The sequence below is a fragment of the Camponotus floridanus genome, unplaced genomic scaffold, assembly GCF_003227725.1.
Source record: "Camponotus floridanus strain SB8 unplaced genomic scaffold, Cflo_v7.5 scaffold24, whole genome shotgun sequence".
Taxonomy (NCBI): domain Eukaryota; kingdom Metazoa; phylum Arthropoda; class Insecta; order Hymenoptera; family Formicidae; genus Camponotus; species Camponotus floridanus.
Genome location: NW_020229370.1, coordinates 3,717,784 through 3,732,757, shown reverse-complemented (window position 1 = coordinate 3,732,757; position 14,974 = coordinate 3,717,784). Strand labels below are relative to the sequence as shown.

General features: G+C 30.8%; 4 protein-coding genes across 6 annotated transcripts; 2 read left to right on the top strand and 2 right to left on the bottom strand.

The window, feature by feature from the left end:
• Window positions 1-1,212: 1,212 nt before the first annotated feature.
• LOC105256608 lies at window positions 1,213-3,531 on the top strand. Of its 2 annotated transcripts, none has more exons than XM_011266694.3 (7): window positions 1,213-1,651; window positions 1,805-2,017; window positions 2,163-2,344; window positions 2,424-2,613; window positions 2,710-2,881; window positions 2,970-3,115; window positions 3,345-3,531. In XM_011266694.3, the coding sequence occupies exons 1-6, from the start codon at window positions 1,376-1,378 to the stop codon at window positions 3,077-3,079; spliced, it is 1,143 nt and encodes a 380-aa protein (XP_011264996.2). In that variant the 5' UTR covers window positions 1,213-1,375; the 3' UTR covers window positions 3,080-3,115; window positions 3,345-3,531. The 2 variants fall into 2 exon arrangements, with proteins under 2 accessions (XP_011264996.2, XP_011264995.2); XM_011266693.3 differs by having other exon boundaries at window positions 2,424-2,622.
• LOC105256610 lies at window positions 3,220-5,409 on the bottom strand. Of its 2 annotated transcripts, none has more exons than XM_025408970.1 (6): window positions 4,944-5,409; window positions 4,395-4,805; window positions 4,054-4,256; window positions 3,875-3,947; window positions 3,722-3,808; window positions 3,220-3,511 (listed from the first exon to the last, which is right to left on the bottom strand). In XM_025408970.1, exons 2-6 carry the CDS (start codon window positions 4,619-4,621, stop codon window positions 3,325-3,327), a joined length of 777 nt encoding a protein of 258 aa, XP_025264755.1. In that variant the 5' UTR covers window positions 4,622-4,805; window positions 4,944-5,409; the 3' UTR covers window positions 3,220-3,324. The 2 variants fall into 2 exon arrangements, with proteins under 2 accessions (XP_025264755.1, XP_011264998.1); XM_011266696.3 differs by having other exon boundaries at window positions 4,395-4,640.
• Window positions 5,410-5,776: 367 nt separating this feature from the next.
• LOC105256611 lies at window positions 5,777-10,300 on the bottom strand. The gene is made up of 8 exons (XM_011266697.3): window positions 10,292-10,300; window positions 9,941-10,051; window positions 9,690-9,838; window positions 8,804-9,009; window positions 8,518-8,693; window positions 8,097-8,255; window positions 7,078-7,441; window positions 5,777-6,225 (listed from the first exon to the last, which is right to left on the bottom strand). The coding sequence occupies exons 1-8, from the start codon at window positions 10,298-10,300 to the stop codon at window positions 6,074-6,076; spliced, it is 1,326 nt and encodes a 441-aa protein (XP_011264999.2). The 3' UTR covers window positions 5,777-6,073.
• A 455-nt stretch (window positions 10,301-10,755) lies between these two features.
• LOC105256662 (peroxisomal acyl-coenzyme A oxidase 3) lies at window positions 10,756-14,468 on the top strand. The gene is made up of 12 exons (XM_025409040.1): window positions 10,756-10,885; window positions 11,116-11,266; window positions 11,357-11,485; window positions 11,672-11,827; window positions 11,905-12,052; window positions 12,140-12,430; window positions 12,553-12,719; window positions 12,828-13,071; window positions 13,175-13,408; window positions 13,584-13,738; window positions 13,972-14,265; window positions 14,369-14,468. The coding sequence occupies exons 1-12, from the start codon at window positions 10,878-10,880 to the stop codon at window positions 14,456-14,458; spliced, it is 2,067 nt and encodes a 688-aa protein (XP_025264825.1). The 5' UTR covers window positions 10,756-10,877; the 3' UTR covers window positions 14,459-14,468.
• Window positions 14,469-14,974: the final 506 nt, after the last annotated feature.

The window sequence follows — 14,974 nt, the reverse complement described above, 5'->3', positions numbered from 1 at the left end:
TTGGTTTCTACTTTTAGGTCCGACCAATCAGCGTCGAATTAGATCAGAAAATCTAGTAATGTTGCCCAATTGTTGAGTCCGCTGAATGCGGCCATTGATGTTTCAATGCCATCGACATATACACTGGACTGAGCATTGTGATAGACAGGCGAGCGCCCGCTGTAGAGAGAGATATACTACATGGGAGACCTATGTCTGTTTCTTTTGCTAGTATCTCATTGGTAACTTTGTTTCCCGCCTCGATGGGCGGGATACTAGCAAAAGTCCGATCTTATATTTAAGACCATCTTAAGTTCATCTTCAGATAATCTGTAGCCAATAAAATAATACATACAACATCTAGAGAAAGATGAACTTAGAATAATCTTAAATATAAGAACGGACGAATACCGGCCTTAATATCATCTTAAGAACTCATTCAACCAATCAAATAGCTACAATGCAGCTATTGATTGGTGGAATGAGAGCTTAAGATGATCTTAAATGTAAGACCGGACTATGGCCGGTATTCATAGTCCGATCTTATATTTGAGATCGTCCTAAGTTCGACCTTGAAACGTTACGCAGCTATTTCATTGGTTGAATGAGGTCTTAAGTCAACCTCGGATCAGACTTAAGACAATCTTAAATATAAGATCGGACTATGAATACCGGCCTATGAATACCGGCCATAGACCGGTATTCATAATTCGATCTTATATTTAAGATTGTCTTAAGTCTGGTCCGAGGTTGACTTAAGACCTCCTTCAACCAATCAAACAGCTGCGTAACATTTCAAGCTCGAACTTAAGACGATCTCAAATATAAGATCGGACTATGAAAACCGGCCATAGGGTGCATCCAGATGCACAACCGCTCACCGAGCGGCTAAGGCTGTGTTCCAAAATTTACTGCCGGTACTGAAAATCTATAGTGTACATACATACGTCACGTAAACTATAAATTTTCAGTACTGGCAGTGTATTTTGGAACGCAGCCTAAGTAGCAATTGAATGTGATTGGTTGGGAGCGTCTCGTTTGACCACGTTGCGATTGACCACAGCCAATTATATCGACCTGTGCCTAGGGTAACCAGCAACGATTAACCAATCAGAGAGTCCTATTTTGAATTGGCCAATTGGCGACGTGGTCAATCGGGTGCCACCCGATTGGTTTCTATCTTCGAATTCACCAATCACATTCGATTGCTACTTAGCCACTCAGTGAGCGGTTGTGCTTCTGGATGCACCTATAAAATGGAATAAAGGTACGATTTATTCCAAATTTCAATTTAACGTAAATTTACATGATGCAAGAGTAATGCAAACAAAGAGGTTATTCATTGAAACATTTAGTTATTCGCCTAATAAAAGTATACGATAAAATTCGATTTGAGATGCTAACTACCAACGAAGAAATAGACGAAGCCGGGAAGCTACAGTCAAATGACAGTAATACGGTTGAAAATTTACGAGTAGAATTGAGAGAAGCTACTTTGACAAAAAGAAGGCAGAATCGTACGTCTGCGTGGGATAAGAATCGCAAAAATTTGGGAGAATGTCCAGAGAATGAACTATTCACGGTCGAGTATGTTAATGAGAGAGTGAAGTTTCTTAAGAAAAAAAGGATATCTCTTAAAGATTATAGATATTTGCCTAATGCTCTTATCCAGGTATATATGTGTTTCAGAGAATTAATCTTTTTTAAATTATTAACATTTTGTGTATGTATAAAATTACCTAATATATGCTATACAACTATATGTATAATAGATCACAAAAGAAGTAAACTATAATAATATTATTTAATCTCTTGTATTTATTAGTCGGAGGAGAATATTTATGCCTTTTTAAAAGTAGACCAAAGTTTATCAGGCTTGATACGCGATCTGTCTGGTAATAATCCAATCTTTCAATTATATGCAGCCAATTGCTGCTGTAATATTGCTCTTGGAAATACAAAAGCATGTACAGTATTGGGAAAAGCAGTTATTCCATATTTACTTATCGAGTTAGAAAGCTTAAATTATATATTGCTGGTAAGTTTATCTAATTAAAATTAAGCAAAAAAAGAGCAAACTATGAGTTAATCTATCAACACAGTTTTGTCATTTATCAAATTTGTATAAAAGTTTTAACAAGTACATAAATTTCTTATCTTACATAAATTTCTTATCTTTTTAGGATATTTGTATTTGGACAATTGGTAATTTAGTTGCAGGAAGCCATGTAGCTTTTTCTATACTACATGCACAGCATTGTTTGAAATATTTAATTTTATTGTTATCTAATTGTGACGATTTGATACTTCCTTCTGTAATATATGCACTTTTACATTATGTACATGTGGGATTTCATGAGATATCGTAAGTATTATTTGTTTTTATGCACTATACTTACTAGTAAGTAAATTTATAAGGAAATTTAATATTCTGATATTTACAGAGAAAGTGAGATGATAGAGCTTATCCAAGTTATTACAAAACAAAAATTTTTATATAAGAATCCAAATTTTATTTGGTTGTTAGCATTGTTATCTTCTTCAACAGTATGCACAACGTATTTATATTCTATTTTGCCACAAATTGTTGATCATCTTTACTTATTATTTTCTGACTCAAAGGAAATATCTCATGTTAGTGAGGTTTGCTGTCCCCTTCTCTCTTTTTTATATGTAATACAATTGTAAAATCAACATGTTAAATTCACAATTTAGTTTTTTCTTTTTCAGATTACAGCATCTATACGTATACTAGCTAACACGCTCAGCAATTCTTGCAAAGATGAAGCAGATATTCTTCTGAGAAACTCAAAATATTCAGATGAGGATCTGTGTCTTTTATTAAATAAATTATTATCTCATCAATATATGCACATCAGAAGGGAAACCTTATGGTTAATAGGTAATTGTGTTGATATTTTTTTAAAAAAGAAGATATAAAAGAGAATACAAGTGAAATATAATCTAATCTCTAATGTAATAAATTGTAGGAAATTTGTATAATCACAGATCATCTAGTGTTGCTAAAAATATAAGAAACCTTGTAGCCTTTTTACCAGCACTGAATCAGGCTTTTCTTTCAATTGGTAATTGTGTATAAGCGAACATTAAAACGACATGTTCTTTTTCCAAAAAGGTATATTATACAATATTTTTAAGAAATTAGGAAAGAATTTTAAGTATATAATGCAAATATAAAAAAATAATATTTACATTTTTATTATATGATTCTGAAGATTATTTTTACTTTTTTTTTTAAATTGAGCATATGTTAAACTTTTGAATACATCTAATATCATACATTTGATTTACATTTTTAGTAATTATAATATACATTATCAAGTTTTAATATTCTTTTTTCACAGGTACAAACTTTCTTGACAATTCCGTGGAGGAATACTGGTTTCTTTTTTTGTCTTCTATACATGGAACTTTGACGATGTTGAAATATATCTGTCCCATTAGATTTGCCGTTGGATGATTGGCAGCTTTTAAACATTGATAAAGCGCTTTGTCGCAAGTACAATGTGACCTGTGAAGCAGTGAAACACTTGCAAATTAATATCTTTGGAAGGAAAAACAATTTTGAGACTATTAATAGGTAATGTATAATTTTAAACTTTGTTAAGAATGATTAAAGAAATAATATAAGACATTGACGTTCAAAGACGCATTATACTAAAATACTTGAAATAAATCGATTATTAAATATTTTTTTTACGAATTATCGATAAAATCTTACTTAGTATACAGGGAGTAATTTGTAAGATTATATCGGGTCTGTTGAGCTCGGACTTTTATAGGGCAAAGGTCGTGGGTACGACAGCATCTGAAAAATACAAGATCTGTATTAAACTGACTTTAAAATTAACATTTTTGAAAATTACTGATTTACCTATCAATGTGAGGTAAATCGCCCAGATCATGGTAATTTTCAGCTATATCTCCCGTACCGCACCATTTTGTACCTATAGTAATATATTTCTTAATTAGGAATATATATACATGTATTTAATTTTTGCCTATGTAGAGTACAATATTGCATGCGTTAAAAATATCATAAAAAAGATTGACCTGGTAGAATACCAGATAACAGAGTAATTGAACTAGCGGCTCTGCTTAATGCGTTTGTGGGCAAAGTGGATGTAGCTTTTACTTGAAGTTTGTCCAACAATTCGCATTGTTGCATAAGTCTCGTTATCTCCTGAAAGGATACCACTTGTGGTTGTAAAGTCATAGACAAGTTTCGTAAAACTTCGATAGCCTCGGACGGCTCACTGAAAGAGATACAACGATGCGAAATCAAGATTATGCAGAATTAGAAAGAAAAAATCATGATTAGATATATAACTGACTAAGAACCGGTTTTGACACGATCTGATTGTCAAGCAGCGGCCTTTAGGGCGACCACTTACTATACTTCAATGATATTGCAATCGCGTAATACATTGCTTGGATCGAGATTGATCACCGCCACTGTCTGTTCGTGATAATAAACGACTCGTATCTCGTCGTTCGCGAGCGCAGAAGGACTCGATTCGACGCCGTTCAATCCTTTGAATGTACTTCTGAAGAATGTTGGCTGCGCGATCAAGCTGCATATCGACGCGACGAGAAGGAACGTCAAGCGCATTGAGTACATCTTCTTCAAAGTATCGATCCTGATTTTTCATCAATTATTGCATTATGTGGTTTTATATTTATTTAAAATCTTCACATTGTACATTTTAGAGTTTTCTTCGCGAAAGGAAGAAATAATTTCCGTATAAAATCCGTATATATTTTTCGATGTTTGAATTTTTCGCATAAATACGAAAGAAAAGTAACTGAAAAGTAACATTTTTTATAAATCACATAACAAAATGTTTTGAAGAGAAAATCTAAAAAATAAACAGTAAAACACTCAAGATCAGGACATTTTCTTCACTTGCGCGAAACAATACTTTAAATGGAATCAAACTTACCTTTCGTATTCTGAAATGTTATTTGGCACATGCGAGTTTTTGCAAAAACAATTTCTTTTAGTAAAAATTCTTTTAATATTATATAAAAAATTATCACGATATAAAAAATTATCACAATATAAAAAATTATCACGATATAAAAAGTAAAATAAACTTCTTTAAATTGACTGACACTATTCGCACGTTTGCATATATCGGAGACCGATCACATCAAACTAGTCGGACACAAATGTATCTGGCATATAATTATATAATGCATCTATATCCAACATCAATCGCATATACGGATATACCCGGACTAGCAGTCGATCGAATGGCTAAACGTATAGGTACGACAAACACCCGCACATAGCTTCCCTCTCCTTCGATCAAGTATTGCATGGTAGCGGCAACATATACCGGTGGGGAGACCTACATTCGTGGGGGACTAGGACGAAGAAAGTGGGACGAAACAGCGGAATACTGTAGTTTGTAACCATAAATTTATAGAATTCCCCGTAAAGAAAAAAAAGGGGGAGAAAGCGCAATGTCTCGTCGAGTTTCCTCGCAATCGCATGAGAATCGTTTTTATCATAAATAAAATTTCCGTCAAGACAAATTCTTACATAATTAATATTATAAAAATATATATATTTTATAAATAAAATCTCTATATAAAAGCATTTTTTGTACATATAAGTTACAGTATTTTATGAGAAAAGATAAGAGTCTTCTTAAGTCTTTTCGAAAGTCACCATCTTAAAAACTCTTGTAGGGACTTGTTTATGTAAATTACTACATATTGTTTATAATTTTTTTTTTGCGTGATGTAAAATATAAATTACTACGCATTGTTTATAATTTTTTTTTTTTTTGCGTGATGTAAAATATAAATTACTACACATTGTTTATTTTTACGTTGCAATCCAAATAGCTACGTGACATTTTTTATTTGCAATGGATGAGGTCGTTAAATTTTTTGAAACTGAAATTTTGCTTGTGATTAAGATTATTATCTCCGCAATATGGACAATTATTAAGCGCTGTCAATGTAATTTCAAAATTATGACAACGGTGGTTCGAAAATAATGCCAATGAAGCTAATAATTTTATATACAAATAATTTTACTTTTCTCGTGAAACATTGATATTTAACAGTGACCTTGCCTTAAGGAATGGCATGAAGGATTCGATTTGTTCGCCGCGTTTGTTGGATATTGACTCTCTGTGCGAGTTGTACTCAACGTGATGCTTACGGGAGTCGCGTTGGACAGTTGCAGTCTAACTGGACACTGTCTATATCCTGTAATAAAAAATAAAAGAGCATTATAGTCGCACTGTGTCTGTATACAATGCGCGATAGCAGGCACAATAGTATTTTCAATATGCATGCATATATAGAGTTTCTGATAATAAATAATGTAAAATAGAAATGTAGAAAGTTGTATTATTACGTAAACGTAAAGTAATTTGCGGCAAGAATTGATTTGTTTCATAAGAAAGTTTTTTTCTTGATTTCTAGAATAAATATGAATCGAATTTTATACTTTATTCGCATATTTTAAGCATATCAAATTCAAAGCGACAGTTTGTTTTTGTAGTTCTCCCAATAAAAACACCAATATCAGTTTGTAATTATATTTATGATTAATGAACGTCAAAATGAAAATCACGCCACATAAGATAATTTGCAAAAAACTAATAATAAATAATTTGTTCTTGCAAATTACCTTATAACGAATGAAACAAATCTCGCGATTCATTCCGGAGTGAATTGCAGATTAAATATTTTATAATTTAATTATAATTATAATTAAAACACAACGTTTAATTATAATTAAAACATATATTAATTAACAAAAAAATTAAATGAAGCAATTATTCATAAATTGTTAAATGCATATTATTTATTCATTCATATACGAAATCGATTTTTCATGTATGTGTAAGAAATATATAGTTCATAGAGCAAAAAAGTACATATAAATTTCTCGTGAGTTTGTGATCAATTATTTATACGAATAATTAAATAAAATATACATTAAACGATTCAACGAATAATTGCTACTTTTCTTAAATTGTGTCACAAAATGTGTGTAATTAAATAGATGAGAGATACTACGACGTTTTGGCAAAGAACGGAAAAGCTATCTACCGGCATGATGAGGCCCGGAACAGTGACAGCATATTGGATTATTGCGTGGCCTGGGACAGAATTCGACGCTGTGCGGCTCGCCGCAGCGGACGCAACGTGGCAAATGTCGACAATTGGCAGCCACGTGCCAAAAACCCTGGCACCGATAACATTGCAGCACGCCATCCGCCGTTTGCGGTACATTCGACATCTCCGGAGAATTATTCCCGTAATCTGGCAGTGTGCATCGCGACGATATACCGGAGAAACATGCGGTGTTAGCGCTACCACGCCACCAACGTTCCGGGACGGCATTGAAACGTGCCACCTCGAAAAAGTCCAGGCCTTGACGTAACAGGGCTTCGTAATGGCTCGCATCAAAGACCTATGCGAAAAGAGACACTAAATATCTTTCAGTGTTATATTAATTATTATGTTTATACATTATTATATTTATTAATTATTATGTTTATGCATTATTATATTTATCTTAACAATTTTTGCGATAGACTTATAATTAATTTTAATCGCTACTTTACATTTTAATGTTTTCAAATAAATGCAAATAGTGTAAGAGAGCTAATGGCAATGAGACATAATTGGAAAGTTAACTTTCGAAATCTATTAAGCATATCTTAGGTATTTCACAGCCAGATACAAAAACTGGTATTTTTACATAATATGCATTCTATATTTGTGCAAATTTAAGTAATGACAAAACCTATACATCTGAAGTTGGATCTAATTTTAGATCAATTTTCGATGATATTAACCCACATATCCAAAAGATGTCCAGAAGGTATCCAGAAGATATCTTTGAGCGATTAGACATCTTCAGGATGTCCTGTTAATGTCTTTTGGACATAGAATGCTATATAGGAATACTGCGATATTATAACTGCGTAGTATTCTTCATACGTAATATACATATGTTTCAATATTCTTCATACATAATATACACATGTCTCATAACATATAATTATTACATGAACGTAATAATTAAAGTGATAAAAACAAAAGGGAAGATATTCGATTTCTACCTCTACTCGAACCAAATGTCGCGAACGTTCGACATTTCCAGCGACAATTCCTTGCTTTGCCAGGGCCGAATTTATATCCTGGAGTGGTATGGCCCATGGGACATCTCTAAGAAGTACGGCTTGACGATATCGAGAATCTCTCGCTGAGAATCGCGCTACCTGATAGAAAAATAAATTTAATCGAAAAACTGTTCAAATATAAATGTTTAAGGAGAGAATATTTAACCGAAATTCGAAAGAATAATACAGCCTCAGAATAATATTTGATTATGAAGTAAATTGGTGGGGAATTCTAGACAATATTTTACAAAATAAAATGTTCTTTTTTTGTTTGAAAAGATAACAACATGCAACAAGATGCAACATTTCTAAAATGATTTGTCATTTGGTAAAATTTGAAAGTAACAAAAATATTTTGTACTTGTACAGGTCTTCCGAATACGCGGGCTAAATCGCCACGTTGCAATAGTTTTTCGGCGTCGTTTTCTCTGGCAAAGGCGGCTATCAAACCGCACGGAGTTTCAGAGACGCGCCACATCGACAGCGGTTCGGAACCGACGATAGCTTCTTCGAGTTGAGATCGTAGCAACTCACAACCTGATCAATATCGAATTGGTTAGAAATTAGATTATGTAAAATAAAGTATAGATAGATAATAGTCATGTAGATAATAAGTTTCTATCTTTGGAACAAATTGCATATTGCACCTTGGACTGTGTAACCTTGGTCTTGGCTACCAGCGCGCGATATGTATAAAGAGCAAGTGAATAGTGGTTCTTTCTGAATAGCGGGATCTTCATTATTATGCGACGTCAGATGTAAGTTTTTTGTGTGATTATTGTTTTTGATCTTGTTTTGTACAGAAGAATTTGCGACTTCCTCCATTCTGTCCGTCGCGTACTCGTGATGATAACTTGAATTTTTATGTATATAGAGAATCAACCTTTGTACACATGCAGTTTTTATTATTTATATAAAAAAAAAGATGTATTTTTTTACAAATATATATTATATCTGTTATAATATACACTTATTTTATATTTAATTATCAACGAAATACAATGTAATGTAGAACTTATAATAGGTAAATTAGAATCAGAAAATAGTCATTATATATTTATGTTACAAATTTCGATAACGATCATATGAGAACAAATGCGCCGAATTAAAACTTATATCATTATTGATTATATAGATAAGCGAGCGTACAAACCGATATAAATAAAATAGCATTCTTATGATCGTTCTCGAAAAAAAACATTCATTAACGATGTAAGGTCCAAAATGATTATATTATAATATCAAATAATCCTTCTCATTCCATCAAAATTTTATATCTAATTATAAGTTTGTTTATTTTTTTAAAAGATAATCTTCTTGCAAGATTGAAATTTCTATTGTATCTATTTTAAATTTGATGCTCAAAAAGAATTTTTTTTTCACAATTATGATAATTCAGTATTTTCTTCACGCATTTATAAAATAATTGTAATATTATGAGATAAGCGATATCGATGATCATAGTTTAATTGATAAAACTATTAAGTAACGTGTCGCGAGTTTGATTTCATTTTTGAAAGCGACATATCTTACCTCAAGTATCTTCTCTTTCGCCTCGTTAATGCAGAAGAATGCAGCTCGGGCACCGGAAGGATCAAGAAAGAAAATACGGCCCATGCTGACGACGGACGCCATTCGTACTCTTGTCTCTCGTCCTCGCCTACTAAAATCGCCTCACTTCGCTGTAATGATCGATATTAGTGAAGAGAAATTATAGTATAAAATTTTTATATTTTGTATAAAATTATATAAAATTTTTATATTATATAAAATTTTTGCATTACAGTGTTGAAATGTACTCTGCGACATATATTTCTAACATGTTTTAAGATTCCTCGAAATAGAATTCGTAAAATTGTATCCTGGATATATTTTAGTACACGGAAAAAAGTACTCTACATTATTATTATTAATATTTAAATGAACAAAAAAATGCTTCAAAGAAGGAATATTTCAAGATTATAGTATTGTAATGTATTGGTTACGATTATTTTATATGATTGTGAAAGCGTTTTAAGAATTTTTAAAAGTCAACGCATGAGAGAAGTCGATATTCTCATGGAATATAGAACAAAGATAGAATGATATTTCAAAGCATCCAGAGCGTCTTCCCGATCGCAGCCGATAAGATAGACTTCTCTCATGCGTCGCTTTTAAAAATTCTTCCCGCCGCAGCTATCGACTGTTGATTTCTAAACCACTATGAATCTTCATTCTAAAAATAGGGCGCTATTATCGCATTCATTATCTATTATTATTATTTACTTCAATAAAAATATAAAATAGAAATCAATAGAAGAAATTAATTTACATATATATATGTGTGTGTGTGCGTATGTGTATATTTATATGATATGTGTATATTATATGTATGTGTATATTTATATGTGCATTTATATATGCATGTGTATATGTTTGTGTAAAGGATAAATTATACATATGTATATATGTATATGAAAAAACGATTGTTGGATATGTGCACATTTCTGTTTTTATCGCTTACTCAGTTTTACTTTATAAGCTACTGTCAAAACGATAAAAACTGATTTATTCAACAGTTTAAAGTTCGATGTATTTGCATATATATATAGATTTATAATATATACTTATCATATACGACTATATAAGATTGCATTACATTTTTATATCTCCAATCGTGATAATATTCTGAGCAAAGTGACAAGTAAAAAAAAAGGAGGAAAAGTAGTAAATTATACTCATATGAGCATGTACGTATACGATATTTATCCAGTATTTTATTAGAATTGAGAGCATATTAAGCCACATCTGGAATTGTTAAATAATGTCACAATTATGCATCCTTTTTCTACTATGTCAATTTAAATAAGGATAAGAAATCATAAAAAAACATACTGAGAACGAATAATCTTCTATTAAATCTTTCTTTATTAATGCTAGCAAGCTTTTTCTTTAATCATTATTTATAATGCAATTGTAGTTTCAAAAGAAGAAATTGCATAATGTCCATTGCCAATAATTTGATAAAGGACCTGCCTAAGGGACCTTTAGATGTTTATAGAAAGCGGGCAACCTTTGATTGGAAATCATTCAAATTAACTTTAGAGGGTGAGGATAGTGTACGATTTCAGGTATTGGAACTGATAAATTTTAATATATGCATGACATATATACAACTATAATTTGTATTATATATAATTATATCTTAAACAAATATTTAGGAAAAATTATGGGAATATGTTAGAACGAATCCAGCATTTCAAAAGACTTCAACAGGTCTAACAAGTTTAGATGAACTGCGGAAGCGCTGTAATATTCAACTGAGAGCATTTCATGAGAATGATATGACTGTAATTATAAATAAATTACATATAATCGTAAATTAATTATAACTCTAATTGTATAATAATTATAATATGTTATTTTTCTCATAAATTGTTTATTAATATAAAAATACTTTAAAAGATAATTTAAAATACTTTATTAAATTTTTACTTTATTGTCTATATTTATATATAGTTTTATAATCTTTTTAGCCTATACATGCTCAAGATAATTTTTTTTATATTTTTCAATATGATGGATCTATACCAATAAAATTAAGTATTATGTATTCTATGGTATCAAGTACTGTGTTAGCACTAGGTACTGAACAACATTATCATCTTGTAGAAGAATTGAGCAGTGGAAAAGTATGTATAAACGAAATTAATGATTATTCTTGTAAAATATATAATATTTATTATTGATGTGTTTCTTAATTGCTTAGTATATTGGCTGTTTTGCTCTAACTGAATTTTCCCATGGATCTAATGCAAAAGGCATGCGGACTACAGCAACATATGATATAGCAACAAAAAGTTTTATTCTTCATACTCCTGATTTTGAAGCTGCAAAATGTTGGGCAGGTGGTTTAGGTGAAGCAAATTTCAGCATATAAATTCAATAATGAATTAAAAATTGACATAATAATACTTAATACATTATTCTTTATATATTTTCAGGAAAATCTGCTACACACGCCATTATATTTGCACAGTTAATTACACCTGACAGGGTGAATCGTGGTCTACATGCTTTCATCGTACCAATTCGCAATCCAAAAACTCATCTACCTTTCTCTGGTGTTACTATTGGTGACATGGGTGAAAAGATAGCACTTAATGGAATAGACAATGGATTTATAATATTTGACAAATATTCTATATCGCGTACTTGTCTATTGAACCGTACAGCGGGTGTTACCGAGGATGGAAAATATGTGCTCGCTATAAAGGATGAACGAAAAAGATACGGTAGATATTAGTATTAATGTGCCAAAAATAATGTTATATATAGCTTATATATAACATATATACTTATATATATTCTTTTTTTTTGTATAATCGATTTTCATTTATACATTTTACATATGTAGGCTCGTCATTAGGCGCTCTATCATCAGGTCGTGTCAGTATTACCTTGATGTGTTCGCATTATATGAGTCTCGCCCTAACGATAGCCATACGTTATTGTGCAGTTAGAAAACAATTTGGACCTACGGACAAGAATGATGAGTTACCAGTTATAGAATATCAAGCACAAGTATGTGTGTGTGTGTGTGTGTGTGTGTGTCAGATTTTCATGTCAAAATTGAATTGTAGAAGATTTAACAATTACAGTTATAATTCATGTCAAACTCGTACGTTTTAGCAATGGCGAATTTTTCCTCATTTAGCCGCAACATATGCAATAAAAATATTTTCGAGTATGTTTTATAAGAAGATGGTTGAATTCAATATGAAAAGATTTATGGGAGAGGACGAAAATTTGAGCCCTGATATAGGATTAGAGATACATGCATTGTCTTGCGCAGCAAAACCATTATGTTCATGGATCGCTCGTGATGCAATTCAGGATTGCAGAGAATCTTGTGGTGGTCATGGATACTTGAAAAGTAAATGCAAGATTTTGTACAAACTTATATTATTTCAATAACTATACATATTTTATACATATATATTTTATTGATACTAATCATCTTGTAATGTTGTTAATAGTGTCACGTTTGGGTGAAATAAGAGGTGAAAATGATGCAAACTGTACATACGAGGGTGAAAACAATATACTTATCCAACAAGCAAGCAATTGGTTGTTAAACCAATGGACTAACGTAATTAAAGGACAACGCGTGCCGTCTCCACTTGGTTCGGCGGATTTTCTTGTTGATGCAGAACAAATATTGAATACTAAATTTGATCAAGTTACAATTGAGGATACATTAAGACCTGAAAGTATGAAAAATTAAATAAAACATTAATTTTAATAATTATTATAATTAATAATATATTAATTAAATATTAATTATATATTAATAATTATATATTAATTAAATATATATTATTAGAAGTTGTTGATCTTACAAACGACTTATGCTTCCTGCAGTTAATAATGTTTTCCCTATTTTAGATTTGCTCTTAGCTTTTAAATGGTTAATATGTTATTATCTGAAAAAGACATATCAACATGTAAATAAACTTAAATCAAATGGAATGTCTGATTTTGACACAAGAAACAATTCTCAAGCATTTTTAGCGCGGACTTTATCTCTTGTATATGGAGAGGTAAGCAAAATATGTTGTGTGTATGTATGTATTTTTTAATTAGAACAGAGAAAGTATAGCAACTTACATTTCAAACAGTTTGCATCAAATTGTTAAATTGCATTATTGAATTATAGATTCAATTACCAAAGAAAATATATATGCGCTTTATATATGGAAATAAATTCACTATATGCTAATTTATATTTACTCAGACAAAAATTAATGCAATTAATTTTCTTCTTTTTTTATAGCATGCTATAATGGCATATTTTATCACATATTTACAAGATCCGAAATGGAAAGCGAATGAACGAAAAGTATTGACACAATTGTGTTCATTATTTGGAGCTATAATCTTGGAAAAGAAATTGGCAGATTTATATAGTGGTGGTTATGCTTCTTCTAGCAGTAACATAGACAATTTTTTGCGGGAAGGGATTATAATATTATGCAGAGATTTACTAGATAATGCAGTTGCTTTGGTTGATGTCTTGGCTCCGCCGGATTTTATTCTTAATTCTGCCTTAGGAATGTCTGATGGCGAGGTATAATATTACTATTGCTGAATATTTTTTACATCAAATCATTTTTACATATAATAATTACTTTTTTTCATATATAATAAATCAAAAACTTTTTTTTATATAGATATATAAACACATGAAAGAATGGATATTTAAAGATAAAGAAAATTTTGAACGTCCATCGTGGTGGGAAGAAATCCGCTCAAAGTTATAATATAATAGTAGTAATATATATTACTATATATAATATATTACTATTATATTACTATATATAATATATTACTAGTTACATAATATATGTATATTACTATATATATTTACTACTATATATATATATATATATATATATATATATATATAGTATATATACAATATACACATATACATATATAGAGTAAAAATACAGCCATTATATATACGAGGTACATTTCATAATTATTCCAATTCCTTTTTATTTATAGATTTTAAAAATAAAAAATACTTGAGAGAAAAAGGAAATAAGAATTTTGGTACAAATTCATGTCGCTTTGTTTACAAAGTTGAGCATATATACATATATGTATATACATATAGACTCAATTCCATATACGGTGCCACACATGTGCCACACATGTGCTCACGTATGTGTATGCATTGTCATTGGAATAATTATATATATTATAATAATCGATACCTCGATATTGAGTGGTACATTATACTATTTTAAGGGGGGAGATTGGTTTAGATTTGT

Bases quoted from the DNA above. Each gene is read 5' to 3' on its own strand.
- LOC105256608 (XM_011266693.3), top strand. From the start codon at position 1,376: ATGCTAACTACCAACGAAGAAATAGACGAAGCCGGGAAGCTACAGTCA. The intron at 2,345-2,423 runs GTAAGTATTATT...TGATATTTACAG, and splicing joins GTGGGATTTCATGAGATATC to AGAAAGTGAGATGATAGAGC. The intron at 2,623-2,709 runs GTTTGCTGTCCC...TTTCTTTTTCAG, and splicing joins AAATATCTCATGTTAGTGAG to ATTACAGCATCTATACGTAT.
- LOC105256610 (XM_025408970.1), bottom strand. From the start codon at position 4,621: ATGTACTCAATGCGCTTGACGTTCCTTCTCGTCGCGTCGATATGCAGC. The intron at 3,809-3,874 runs GTAAATCAGTAA...TGTATTTTTCAG, and splicing joins GATTTACCTCACATTGATAG to ATGCTGTCGTACCCACGACC. The intron at 3,512-3,721 runs GTAAGATTTTAT...ACTGCTTCACAG, and splicing joins AATTACTCCCTGTATACTAA to GTCACATTGTACTTGCGACA.
- LOC105256611 (XM_011266697.3), bottom strand. The intron at 8,694-8,803 runs GTGCAATATGCA...GATATTGATCAG, and splicing joins CCAAGGTTACACAGTCCAAG to GTTGTGAGTTGCTACGATCT. The intron at 8,256-8,517 runs GTACAAAATATT...TTTTTCTATCAG, and splicing joins TATTCGGAAGACCTGTACAA to GTAGCGCGATTCTCAGCGAG.
- LOC105256662 (XM_025409040.1), top strand. The intron at 12,720-12,827 runs GTATGTGTGTGT...CGTACGTTTTAG, and splicing joins TTATAGAATATCAAGCACAA to CAATGGCGAATTTTTCCTCA. The intron at 14,266-14,368 runs GTATAATATTAC...TTTTTTATATAG, and splicing joins TAGGAATGTCTGATGGCGAG to ATATATAAACACATGAAAGA.